The 14,328-nt window shown below is 39.7% G+C and overlaps 1 protein-coding gene across 2 annotated transcripts in view; it reads right to left on the bottom strand.

The window, feature by feature from the left end:
• Positions 1-6,362: 6,362 nt before the first annotated feature.
• CNKSR3 (CNKSR family member 3) overlaps positions 6,363-14,328 on the bottom strand; it is a 62,398-nt gene continuing 54,432 nt past the window's right edge. For both annotated transcript variants that reach the window (XM_051801680.1, XM_051801681.1), the window contains exons 11-13: positions 13,757-13,965; positions 13,193-13,282; positions 6,363-11,693 (exon numbers count right to left, since the gene is read on the bottom strand). In XM_051801680.1, the coding sequence (XP_051657640.1) occupies positions 11,395-11,693; positions 13,193-13,282; positions 13,757-13,965 (598 nt within the window). In that variant the 3' untranslated portion in view covers positions 6,363-11,394. The remainder of the gene's footprint in view (positions 11,694-13,192; positions 13,283-13,756; positions 13,966-14,328) is intronic.

Here is a 14,328-nt window from a genome sequence, read left to right as displayed (position 1 = left end):
CAGTCCTTTGAGTGGTAGAAGAGATACAGTCTATCCCACTTCCCACCCTGTTTTTTGTTGAAGAGAGCTGTCACACTCATGTGCAAACGAAGTCCCACATCCCCAAAACTGCTCGCAAGAGACTTGCCACCATTCTTTCACTTCCTCCTCTTTGGAGATTTCAACAGACTTGAATGCCAAAATATTCAGGGCATCTGGTGCTGCTTTCTGGAGACTGGCCACTGACAAATCACACTCTGTGAGAAATTAACTTCTCGGTATAATTCACTCTGTGTGCCTTTCCAAAGTTCATATCCCTGGGACACCCACTGATTGAAAGAAGATGAAGGTGGGTACTCTTCTGCTTCACAGTTTAACAGGGAACTTATGTACACAAACAAGATACTTCCAAAAGCACAGAACTTACCTGTCTGTCCGCAAGTTACTTTCCTTTTTAAAAATTAAGGATTATATTAGAAATGGCAAGGGTATGGGAATGTGTCTTTCAACTCTATCATCTCAAAGGAAGCAGTATAAAAGAGCAGATTTTATAAATCTGTTGTTTTCATTTTCAAAGGCTAAACTATCTTTTAGATCTATCAAAGTGCTTTCCCTTAAAACTCAGAAGTGTAGTGGCATCCCTAACACTTTCCTTTTATTAAGGGAAAAAACCCCATAGTTCTTCAAAATAAATAGCTATGTTTTTCCAGTGTTCTGCAAGTACCTCACCTGAAGGAATGACAATCATAATTGAAGAAGATGAGGATTTTATTCTAGATAACTACAAAACCGCAAAATTAATAATTCTGTATGTTACTGCTCCCTATCCTTTTTTCCTGTGTGGTGTCACTGAACTGAATCTTTTCATGCATTCATTTGATTGCTTCAATCTCCTTTACACATCAAAACTTCACTACAGTTATGGTGAAGTGTGTATAGTGACTTTTATCCAGAAGGGCCTGAAAGTTCTTGATGAACTCTACCAGGATGCACTTACATACAGCCTACTCACATCTCTGCAAATTCATGAGATTGTAGAGACATCAAGAGATCACTAAGTCTGCTCCTCCCAGCAGGATCAATTATACTCAGGCTATTATACAGAGGCTGCTTAACCTGTTCTCAAAGACATCAAATAATGGAGGTTCCACAGCTCCCTTCAGTATCTTAAGCCAGCGCTTAACTCTCCTTGACATTAGTTTTTTTGACCAAATTCAATCTCTCTGCTGTAATTTAAGCCTATTGTCTCTTGTCCTATAAAAACTGGTCCTATAAATTTCTTACATAAATCTTTAATGTTTGTTCTTAAGACACCAATGCAGTCACCTTTTCGTAAGACTGTGCAACATAATTTGATTTAATATTTCCTCAAAGGCCAATGTTTTCTAAGCAAGGGGGCTATTTCCCCCTAATTAGAACTACCTGTACTTCAGGTTATTGCAGGCATTGCCAGTCCTAAAGCGACACTCACCAAAAGGAATGGAAGTGCCCCCCTAGTAGAGTCAATGAGAAGCTCTCTTGAAGAATCTGCTGAGAACAAGAGCCCTGACCCTTTTTTTTTCCTCTGTTCTGTGTTGGTTAGAAATACAAGTAATTTGCCATCAGTTCCCAGGCAGTTCATTTCTCTTTCAATCACAGAGTTTGGTATAGATTCAAAAGAAGATTTGAATGCCTGCTGGTTGTGTTCCTCTTCAGCTTTAGGGAAAAAAAAAAAACAACCACAAAGAAAGAAAAGTCAGGCTAATGAGATCTGAGTAAAGCCTCTCTGCATTGCTTTTTCCATTCTGCTGCTCTCAGACCCTTCAAACTGTACTATTAAATACAATAGAGGTCAATTAAGTCCCTGACCCAGCATGCTCAGGAAGTTACAACTGCAAGATGTGGTTTGGTACAAAAAAATTTTTCTTACAATCTAAATAGGTAAGACAGACTGTTATAAAGGGGTAGATCATAAAAAACCTACTTCTTCACCAGTGTCAATATAAAGAAAATATCCCAAAGAAAAATAGATACATCCTATATGTGGAAAACTAAAGATGTAGATGCAGGGATTATGTGTGGGGGTGTCTGCAAAACTATTGTTCCCCCCCAGCTCTGTCACCTGTCTGTCTCAGACAGACTCCCAACTCATTAGCTGGGAGTTTTTCCAGCATTAAACAGCCCTTCACTACTATTGAGCTTCAGTAGGTAAACATGTAAATTGGGTATTAAAAAGTTTACAACAGGGGCAGCACGAGAGATAAATTGAGTTACCATTTTTTGGCTGCTGACTGAGGCATCAAATCTCACAGTTCACCTCCTGATTTCAAGAGGGGAGCAGAAGGAAAAGAAGCCATCCAGTCTGAACAATCCCCAGCTCTAGCACAACTCCCATGTCTTGCCCATGAAACACTGCTTCAAATATAACAAGCAAATCATGCTTAAAAAATGTATAAAGCATTATTACTTTAAAATAAAACACTTTATAACACAATTGCAACATATATTGCCTCTTCATTTCTCTAAATATAGTTTTAACTTACCACAAATTTAGAGATCTCTCAGGAAAATCATAAAGTTTGCACATATGAACCAATAGGTCTCCCCCCCACAGAGACTCCTGTCTTCCTTTTCCTCCCCCACCCAAGCCCCAAATACAGGAAGAGAGATCACCAGCTGCCTGCTGAAGAAAACAACTACTGAATAGTGTGCATCATTCAGATGGCTTGGATGATTCAGCTTTTCCATGTGAACTTTACTAAGTGGCACACAAATGGCACTTTGTGCATTTCTGAAACAAATGTGTATTTAATAGTCCAAGTACATAACCCAATTTCTATTCGAAGAACAACTTTTCATCTTAAATAAAGCAGTGTATCTGTTACCTTACAATGGCTCCAGTTCTCAAACCTGTATAGTTACATCTCCCAGTGCTTATGTATTGCAGCACCTGCAGCCTTTAAAAATCCATTTTATATTGTTCTCAAAAGTTGCACCAAACAGGACAATGAAAAGAGGATCTAGTGACAAGCTCATAATTTTGAAAGCCACCTGACTTGATGTGCACTGGTTTTAGAGTGGGAGGGCTGGGAAGGAACAGAAAAGCCAAATGTTGCAAGAAGTCTGCTCTTCCAGAATACAACAGCACAATAAGGAACAGCTTGATCATAAGTTTCCCACAGTTACCTGCAGCTCATTGTCTGGAAACTTGTAGGAGAATAATCTTAAGAGTTTCCAGAGAGTAGGCTGAGATAAAAAACTCACACAAATGCAAAACACATACACATTTACTCGGTGTATTTTATGTTTAACACTGCTCAAAGATAAAGAATTAGTGCCTGGTTTTACTTCTCTAATTTCCTTGGCCTTTACTCATTTGTTCAAATGTTCACTTGAGTCCTCTTCATCAACAAGATCCTATTTTCATTTCACCCCTTCAGTCATAAATCAGAAACAGCTCTTAGTAAACTAACCAGATTTGACACAAAAAGTAGAAAGAAGGATCAGACTTAGTGCTGCAGACTTCTTCTGCTAAGCCCTGTTAACTTAGCAGAAGAAATGTTTATTTATACTCAAGTATAAAAGCAGCACAAGCACGTTGAACACAACACTGCCTTCTGCATGCACACAAGTGTGACAGTGCAGAAACTGCTCTAAGGTGCTCAGCAAGGGCACCTTGAGCAAAAGGAAAAGGTGGCAACAGACTGAATGGACTGGTCATCACTGGAAGTCACTCAAGACATACAGGAAAATTAACAGAAACACTGCTTGGCCTGGTGCTTTGAACAACAAAGGGGGTCACCTAGTGTGCCACTTTTCATTAGGGCACCACCTGGGACTTTGTCTTAGAGGTGCAAGCTAGGCAAGAATACTGGAAAGCAACAGAAAACCATGTTTTGGCAGCATCTCTTCTTCTACTAATGGTTTTTGTACGTTTTTTGTGATTTTATAACTGACTTTCACACTTCCTGTTAAGATGTAGATCTGTTACACACATCCAACCTGAAAAACTTGTATCAAACTAATCCACTTGATGCAGCTCTCACCTCACAGCTCCTGCCCTGAGTCAACACTACCAGAGCTGGCCACCCTTGCCAAGATGTCTCCTCTCACAGCCAGCTATGTGAGCAGTAAACAGTGAGACCAAAGGGTGCCCGAAATCATGTACATTTTGAAAACATCAAATATTTCATTGCAAACTAGACCAAAGATTCCCATTTGCAGGAGTGACCCATGGGAGATGTCATGTGCTTTGGTTACCGTGGGTGGTTCAGGCTTTCTGAACTTCAAATTTCTGGTGATATATGTTTTCAATCCCTGCCATTTCTTAATAGCAACAGGAGTACATCTCACGACAGCTCCCCATCACGCCCCCTGCTCTTTGGTCAACCACTGGGAAAATGAGTCATGATACCAAAACCTGAGCCTCTTCTACATTCTGCTAGAGGCCTTATTTCCCACACAGAGACCACATCCATTCCAAGGACAGCAGCCAGCCCCAGGCAGTAGCATGTCAAACACATTTCTTGTGGCCAGATTCACCAGGGAGTGAGCACCTTGGGGTGTCTGCCTCACTGCCTGTCTCCGATAGGCCCAGCTTACTGGTCCACTTCACCTTAATAAAAGCCCCTCTGTGCAGCACCAGGTGAAACTTGCCTGTGCCATACCTGGAGCTCATGTTCTGCCAAGCCTTTTTGGTTTTTAAACAACGGCTCCCTCACATTACCTCTGCAGTAACACTGTGCAACACATTCATCCCTCCACAATGTTCTCACACTTCCAGAAGAAAACAAAGTTTGCAAATCAAAGAACAACTCATGTATCTTGTCACATTAGCCTTTTATTCGGGTGGGGTTCTGTTTGTTTGTTTGTTTTTTAGTTTTCCAGTCCCAGATTCATTTGCTATTCAAGTATACCCTTAAGCTAGTTCTGACCTACAACTCATTGGGACCACAGCCACAGCAATCAAGTACAGCTTATCGACCACAAGAAATGAGAACCAGGTGTATGAGCTAACACACCACACCAGGCTCTCCTCTCTCCCTACTAATGGGAAGAGAGTCTCACCTGGCTCCCAGCTCACAAAAAAGCCACACTGGGAGAGGAAGGAAATCCCATACTTAACTACAAGGCAGCAGAAAGCTGTCAGTAAAAAATCCAGCCCATCCCTGAAAAAAAGCTACAGAGCTGCCCGAGTGACAGCAGGAGAGGGCGCCATGGAGCCTGCTGCTTCAAGGGTTAATGCCCAGCCCCACGCAGCAGCATCCCGAGGGAAACAATTATGTCCACTTGATCGTAAACATTCGTATTTCCTGTCTTTATTACTTCTAAAAACATACCTGAACAATTACTCATCTCCTCTGTAACCAAAACCAAAACCTTTCTAAACATGTTTTGAGAGGTGAATCAGAGGCCTGCCACTCATCTCCTAAGCAGGAAGAAGGGAAGAGAGGGGCTGCTACTTTAGCTTCTGGATTCCTCCTTGCCTTCTTGTCCCTCCATCCTGCCTAGCCACTGCACAGACAGCAGGAGAGGCCAGGCAGGGAAAGACAGAAGACCTCTGTGGTAGGTCTGCATCCATCTCTCCAATGTGACCTGCAAATCCAGAGTTAAAAAACTCCAAGCAAGGAAAAAACACAGACCTTTCTTCCTGTCCAGCGATAAGCCAATGTGTTTGGACCTAAAAGGCCAAGGACTGCTTGGGGTGGTCTAAGCAGCTTCAAAGCAGAGTATAAGCCAACAGTTTACTAAGCAGAGAGGAATTCTTAAAAGAATCAAGAGCTTGGAAATACTGTCTTGTGGGCTGTGCTATTTTTACTGGAAAGCTCTGGCCAAAACTATCTCAGACATCAAAACAAACTAGATTATGCTATAAATATTAAAGGGATTTATAGCTCTTTGTTTGTGCAATAAATTCCTGGAAAGTCCCTTGGCCTTAGTATAAGGAGGAGAATGTCAAAGAGGAAGAAGAACATACAGAAAGGGAAATAATTAATTTTGGACATCATGTATTTTCTTCTCATCCTACTCACTTATAGCAACTTATATCAACTTCTCACCAGACACAAATGGTCAAGAACTATGTCAGATGATATTAAGACTTCTGCATATTCAATGGGACATTCAGTGGGCTTGGGGAAGACAGTCTTATGAGAAGCTGCATTACACCTAAGAAAGCCTTTGGTCAGGTTCTGTGGAGACACATTTAAACACCTTGCTCTGCAAGAATCTACAATACCTGAACTACAGGCCTCACTTCCTACTATCATGTAATAAAATCAAACAAATCACCCAAGATGCAGCCACTAAAGTCTGGCTGATCTTTCACCTGAGTAAAAATCCTTAGTTTCATTATTATTCATCAAGTTGTGATTCACAAGGTAGAAAAAGTGTTTCTTCTTGTGTTTTGGTTTTGAGGTTTTGTTTGGTTGGGGGTTTTTTGTTTGTTTTTGTTTTTTACAGTTTAAAATATTACAGTCCATTTGTGACTACTTGGAATTATTAACATTTACACTGGAAATATGGGAGGATTTCCTGAGAAAGATTTGTACTGAAAACAGCTAATGGGGGATGGAAGAGGAAAACCCATTATTAGGTAACATTGAGACACATGATTACTTGGGGAAAGAACATTAAATACATATATCAGTTTAGACTGTGGCATTTTCTACACCTCTCAGTAAATATTACCTGAACAAAAAAGTCCCTAAGCAAAAGTCACAACGTCTGAGGCTCATTACCTGCAAAGGCATTCCCAGAGCAAATCTAAACACATGGCAGCTTGGCCTCATCAGCAAGCACAGCCCACTGCTTCATCAGGATCTTCTTGTGTTCGCTCCACAGGTACATTTCAACAGTTCCTACTTTGGCCCATTTTTACTGAAGGAGGGCTACACTTATGGAGACAGGGGAAGGGAAACAAGCAACCAACCAAAAAATCAAAACCAAAGAAGCCCAAACAACTAACCCACTTTGCTGAAGATGGCACAGTAAATTGGACTGGGCTGTTCTCTGATTCCTTGGCTGCTGCCTAGCTGCCAAACTGTAACCCTGCATAGATGCACAGTGAACCATTCATCCTCACCAGAGCCCAGGGAACAAACAGGAACCAGAGTCTTAAACTGATCCCAAGGGTTCTCCCAATAAATCAGCACTCTCCAGCACTAGTTTTATGCTTAATTCCTCTGTCTCCATACCCAGTTAATCAATCATGTATTTGTCTAAGAAAAGGTATCTTTGTCCTCTCCCAAAAAAATATATTGGGCTAACTCTATAACCACTTAAGGGAGAAAGTCAGTGGCTTACATTATCCTGAACAACTGAGGTGGCCACACAGAGAGGTTTAAAAAGAAATGTTTACATCTATTCTATGTCATGCTAAAACAAACACATTTCTCACACTGGCAAGAACTGGAGGACACCCAAAGATCTGGAGTTTTTACCTCCACTGAATATGTAATCCTTATTTTTCCTCCTTCTGGCAAAGTACGTGCAACAGACAGCTCCTCCCTGTTTCATATTTAGTATGTATAAAAAAGAAATCCCAACTCAAAGTAATAGTGGTTCAGTAATACTGTTTTTAAATTTGACCTTCCACTTTTGGACTAAGTCCAGAAAAACCCAAACTAAGCTTTCGGATCACTGCATGAGGCCCCATGGGAATGACACAATCTCACCACTATCACAAAAGAAGACAAAACTGATGTTTAGGGACTTGCCAGAGCTGGGTCTGCATTGTGCAGGCAACAGGATAAAGAGGGCATACTATTTTAAACCGATGCAGCAGCAGTGTGGGCAGTAGAATTTGGTGAAGTTACATATTGACAGCAGTTCTTGACTGCTTTTGTTATACGTATTACAGCTCAAGTACCATGTGTGGAACTATATATAACTACTTTGAATGACTGTTTCATATTCTAGCATCATACAAATGCAGCAGAAGTACATGCGTGCTGCACTTGTGTGAGCTGCTTTCTTTGAGAGTTACTGCCATGCAGCTGAAACAGCGTTCAACACAACACCGACCAATATATGTAGCTTAGCCTGGCCCATCTTTCTTCATTCTACAAGCTGAGTCCTTTTGGAATGCTCTTTCTGTATTTTAGTGTAAGTCAATGGCTTTCTTGAGAGTTCTTGTCCATTGTAAAAAAATTACATTCTGCAAGGTGACAGAAGCATTCATATGTGATTGCCTCAAAAAGCACATGCTCCATCACCACAGCATGTGCAAAGAAAAACTCGGGTTACATAGAAAAAAGAAGCTACAGCTGTACAGCAGGACAAAGTCAGAGTACTCCAAAGGACCTAACACTTGTTTCCAATTGTACATGAGTATTTCTAACTCACACTCTGAGGTGGTGCACTAGGACCTAGAGTGGAAGCTAGGAGAAGTAGCACTTATTTAAGTGCAGAAAACACAAGCAACACAAACAACTAACACCTTCCTTCAAGATACCAATCCTGCTGGCAAAGGCATTTCTGCATATGCATGCACAAAAGAGCCCTGCTGTCCATCATGTGTAAGATATTCCCAAAATTGACTGATGAATGCAGAAAAACTCCCAGGGAAGCAAAAAAAGGTTTGAGCTCAAAGTCTAAGTTGAAGCCTGATGAGGTGTTTAACTTGGTTTATTCAGGATGTGGCTGCAGGTATAGAGCAGTTTGTGAAGGCTGTCTGCTGGCAATGTAATAAAATAGGACATAAGATTTGGACAAAAAAAATATGCAAGAAGAAAATTCTTTATCCTCTCCAACTATAAAACTAGTCTTCATCATCTGTTTCCTCGTTTGGCTAAGTTTTAGATTTTTATTTTTTCCTCTCTTTCTGTTCAATGAGCACACACCTTATGGAATATGTTGTTTTTAAAACAAGCCCTGCTTATGAGGAAGAAAAGGTTATCAGTTAATTGATTAGTATAAAATTACTATAATACAGTAGTCTGTTCACCTCTTTTGGTCATCCAGAATTCAAACACTGATTAATTTAATTATCCATAATAATAGAGGAAACACATTGCTTGAAGAATTGCCCTGAACTCTATCTCTACAAGCCATTAGTATTCATATTTATGTCTTATTTCCTCTTGCACATTACTATCTAAAATAGTATTTTCTTGCAACAGTTATGTAAGGGAACATTCAAGGTACTGCCTTGCAAATACTCTACAGACTAAAATAGAAGCCTGCTCTCTATTTCTGAAGTACACCTTCCTCACTATACATATATGCAGGAGTACTAAATATTCTTTTTCATTTTCATGGGATTTATGATCTTTTCCATTTAACTGTGTTGTTTTGCCGCTGTGACAGAGTATTCAGAGTAGTGTGGACTGCTGTACCATGACAGGATATCTGGATATGTATGTTGTACTAATTAGGGAAGTCAGCTTAGGCATAGTTTTTGATAGAATAGATACATGTACCTTTGATACCAAGAGATAAGCCAGGTTTCTGCATAATAGCAGTTTCTAACTTGTTACCTACATTTTTCTCAGGTTATGCCAGAAAGATATTGACTGTGATTTATTCCTAGATCTGTGGGACTTTTTTTTACCCCTAAACTATAGAGCACTCTTAAACTGTGGAAAACAGGACACTGGAGATGAGCAAAATTTCCATTTTAATAGTCTTGTTTAGACAACATCTTTGATCTAGTAACTGTGATTTACTTTAAAACAGTTCAGTCAATTTGAGGTTGGACTATACTACATCACAGTGCCCACAACATGGCAGTTTCAGCCTTCTTCTTGGAGGCAGAACCAAACCATTCTAGGGTTCGACTGCATTGCAGCAGTGTTTGGTCACATCTCTAGCACAGATTGCCATCTCGGGCAGTGGAGAAGAGTGCCACAAGATGGACATATTATAATCTGCTTTGATTAGAAAGGTCCAAACCAGCCCCCACCTAAATCACCACTCACAATCAAACATAATTAATTGAGAACTGAAACACCCTGTCTCTCTCTGCGGGGCTGTAGCACAACTTCATAAGCTTGTTGCAACAGAATGGTCACATGTTCACAGTCAGATTATAGTGTTTTTAACACTCATGTTGTCGCATGTGATTCCTGCCCCAGTCCAAAGTGAAAACTAGTACTTAACTCCCCTCTTTACCCACCAATTATTAAATACAAATCCTTCTTTTCAGCAAGACCAAAGGAGTAAAGGCTGTTGGCAATGTATCATCTACAAAAATAGCTAGTCTTATAACTAGCAGGGAACACAAAAACTTTTCATTTGACTAAGCTGTGCCCAGTGCTGCAATACAGGAAGGTACAAACAGTATCTGCTTAAGTGTAAAAAATATATACAACTATATTTAACACTTAAATTACTTTAAACTTTTTTTATGTTTGCATACTAGCAGTCCTATGTACATTCTGTTTTGAACAATACCTCTTTAATATCACCCTCTTTTGTTAAACAAGTTTTATTTTCCTCCCAAAATACCCAATGCTATTTCAAAATTCTGGAGGTGTAAAGATTTGAGCTATATAGAAAATAGCAGATGTCTTACAATTGTAGTGTATGATAGCACATATTTTTCATAAAAACAACACATCATTCAAAAACTGAACCATTGTAAAAGTTCTCATAAGTCCAACAGGACTGTCTTTAAAAGGTTACTTTGGTTAACAGCAAATCATTCTTAAACAATTAAGGAAAAAAATATATATTCTTTTACCACCTCTACAGATGCATTTCCTTGGTATGTTGCAGCAATCCATATACCTTTACAGACAAGCACTGCAGTTGTTCAGTGCACTTTATTTCTACTGTGATTTCAATAAAATAGTTTATATATCAGGTTGGATTGATTTATAATTAAATTAGTCCAATTTCCTAAAATCTCTGAATGAGAGAACTCTCTTCCTAAGCCTTCATAGAATTTCTGGTATCAGAGAAAGAACAGCAACACTATTACTGCTTCCTCACAAGGTTGATCTCACGCAGTATTTGCAACAGCATCAGTAAGTTGCACAAAACCACTGTTTCTCTGCTTATCCTTCCTGGTCAGGAGAGTAATGCAACGCAACTTGTGCTGAGCTCTGCATACTCTGACACCCAGCCAATCACACCAGTCTCTGAGCATTCAGACAACTAAAGTGCCACTGGACTTCACAGTAACACAATTCTTTCTTCTGAGTCACTATGCACATTCCAGGTCATGTGTGGCCTCTATCTCACTGAATTCTACTTATTTCCATGGGAATAAACGCCTTCAGCTTTTGGCCAGGAAGAGGAACTTGATCTTTATCTTTTTTCCCCTCCTTGCACTATGACACCCTCTGATCTGTCAAAAGTCACAAAAAGGCAAAAATGTAAGGTTCTCCAGGAAAAGAACACTGCATTAGTCACTATGCGTCAGTTAAGCTGAAAAGTAGAGAAGTCTGATCGATGAGCAAAGGCACTTGGTAACAGTACTGTGGACAATAGTCAGTGAGTCAACAATTTCAGTCTTGTGATCCAACTGACCAGCAGCGAGGGTTCTGCAGAGGAGTGTTTTGTGGATGATGTAACCGACGATTTTTTAGCACCTTCCTCTTGAAAAGGAATCGTTGCGCTGTTGTGGAGGTCTGTATTCATAAAACACCTGCTGCCTCGAATATAATCCGTTCCCTTCACTAACTGCTTGTCGGACACTGGTCTGGAGAGGGGGTACTGCGTGGAGGGGCTTTCTTCAATGATTGGGGGTATCCTTTCATTACTGAAGTACCTGCAGAGGACATCTTCACCTGTACAAACAGGAGAAGGAAAGACAATTATTAATAACTTCAAACCCCTCCATTAACACTTTCTATTTTTATAAAAAATATTCTGGTTACACTTCAAATTCCCTAGATTTTGGTTATTTTTCATAACTCACCTCAACATAAGCAGCTATCAATAGATTTATAGCTGTTTGCTTCTTTAATATTTTTTTTTAAGTAACACAAATAACAAGAAAATAAATCCATATACAGAGAAGATACCATTTGACTGTTAAATTCCAGATTCACACACACCAAAAATGCTAGTTCAGACTACCATCATGCAAATCATTATCATGGGTGAGACCTAGCAAACTGTCTTGTAACATGTTATTCAAAATGCTGAAGAGACCAGAGTTGAATCCATATTTTTCTCAATGTAACTCATGAGTAACTTAAAAGATACAAATATTACTCTGGACAAAAGAAATTAATTTTGATAATTGGTTTTGACCAGTGATTTGTGATGCTTTCTCTGTTTTTACTCTTCCTTAGACAGCTGATCGTGGCAGTTGTTGCTAGAGGCATCCTACTGGACTAGACAGGCCTTTGGATGTGATTCAGTACAGCTTACATACAAGCCTTCGGCACTTAGGTACATTTCAAGTATTAAAAAAAGTCAACAAAAAACCAAAAGCAAAACTAAACAAAAAAACATACATACAAAAACCAGCCCTGCCACCTGGTGATTGCTCTGTTAGACTTGTTACTTAGCTTGCTTCTAATATCCCTCCAGGTTTATACTGCTTATGGACTCCTATTTTTGCATTACAATAATAGAATTCAGCATCTATTTTACGCAGAATTACGCATTAGTCTTCATAACCCATTTCAAGAAGAAACTACTCATCTTTATTTCCCACTCTAATAGTACTCAAATAGCCCTTCAGATGCAAAAGGGGATGGGAAGAGAAGGACAGTGTAGCAAGTAAAACAAGCCACCCAACCTAACACCCAGTGTTATGAGCTTCTGTCTCTCCCATTCAGTGATGTCTGCAGAATATGTTGTTTTCTAACAGGAGTCACAGTAAAAAGCAACTTCTAAAAGGCCCTACATTTTACATTTAGAGAACAAGCCTGCTTGTACAACAGCCTCCACAGTGAGCTAAAGAATCAGAAAGATTTATTAAAAAAGTAGTTTTACAATCAATATTAAATTCAGAAGAAAGGGAAAGAGATTTGCGTAAAAACAATACTTGTCTATAAAGAGACAAGTACAGATCTGCCCTAGTCATTCTAGCTTACTTTTAACGCTCACAAGAATTCTAAGACAGGAAAAAGTTTGAGTCCCAGCACTGAATAGCCTCACAAATTTCACAACTACCATCTGGCATTCCTGCTAAAACCAACAACTGTCACCTTGGATCAGCTCAGCAATATGCAAACCATAGTCCTCCGTTCCTAATTTAAACACTTTCATGCAGTTGACCCCAAGGAAATTTTGGAGAGGAAGGGAAGAGGAGGGATGACACCTAAAACCTTGCCTTTTCTCCCTAATCCTCGTGGCCTAGAGAAGCGTTCTGCAGCTCCTATCCAACTTCCATCAGCAGGCATTGACAATGGACGAGGTTTTCCTATTGGCAACATAAAAGGTAATGAGGAATTACAAAAGGTTAAGGAAAACAATTTTTAAATTGATACTTTTCACAATTAAACAAAGGGAGAGATATAGCAATAAGGAGTTCAAATTGCAGAAAAAAAATATTTGAAGATACTTCCACTGGTGGTATCAATAATAAGAGATCAATGTGCTGAGATTGAACAGCTTTGATTGAACACACTTGCTCATTTACAGCAGAGGACATAATGTTATAACCAAAACACACATGGAAATGGTCATCTGTAGCAGCAGAGCCCAGCTGAACGACACTCATTACAGAAATAACGGTATTTAAGTGAAATTATTTCAGATGTGTAATTTCAATTACTATTTGAGAAGTAGAGAAGGCCCACCCATCAAGTCTAATGAACAGTTTTCTAACACAAATCACTTCAAACTGACCAAAGCACTTATCATAACAGTGATAATGAGAGAGGAATAAACTCACCATAGGACTGTGTTTTTTCCCTCATCTTGGCTGGTAGGATATTTACTTCCAGAGGATACCCAGGCAACTGATCTGAATCAGCAATAGTAAACCTTCGTCTTCGACTCTCCTGATCCAGAAAAGAATTGGGAGACTCGGCCCCCTTGGACCCAGCTAATGGTTGACTGTGTTTGTTGCCTCCTCCATACACAAAACTCCCCTTTTCATCTCTGAAAGGACATGTCACATCAGTTAGTAACTTAAGAGTTTAACATTACAGACATGACTAGGTTGGAAATACACTTCTAAACAAGCTGGAAAAGAAAAAAAGCAAGTCAGAAGAGAAAGCTACCTGCCTTATGCCATATTCACCGTTAACGAGCCAGGAATTTAACACACAGAGAAGTTTAGAGGTTCCACTCATGCAAAAGATTTTGATAAATGAGATCTTTCTGACCTGAGGGCATCAAAGCCCCTGATTCACTGCCTGCTCAGTATGCAGCTGTGAATCAGGAGTCCTACACAAATTTATCCATCTCTGTGTCATGGCAACACCTCTGAGGGACTATGGTTTTCAGTCACTGTAGGAGACA

The sequence above is a fragment of the Manacus candei genome, unplaced genomic scaffold (genome assembly GCF_025592945.1).
Source record: "Manacus candei isolate 608988 ecotype Guabito, Panama unplaced genomic scaffold, ASM2559294v1 h1tg000052l, whole genome shotgun sequence".
Lineage (NCBI taxonomy): Eukaryota > Metazoa > Chordata > Aves > Passeriformes > Pipridae > Manacus > Manacus candei.
The sequence above is the reverse complement of the archived record's forward strand: the minus strand, read 5'-3'. Positions and strand labels throughout refer to the sequence as shown.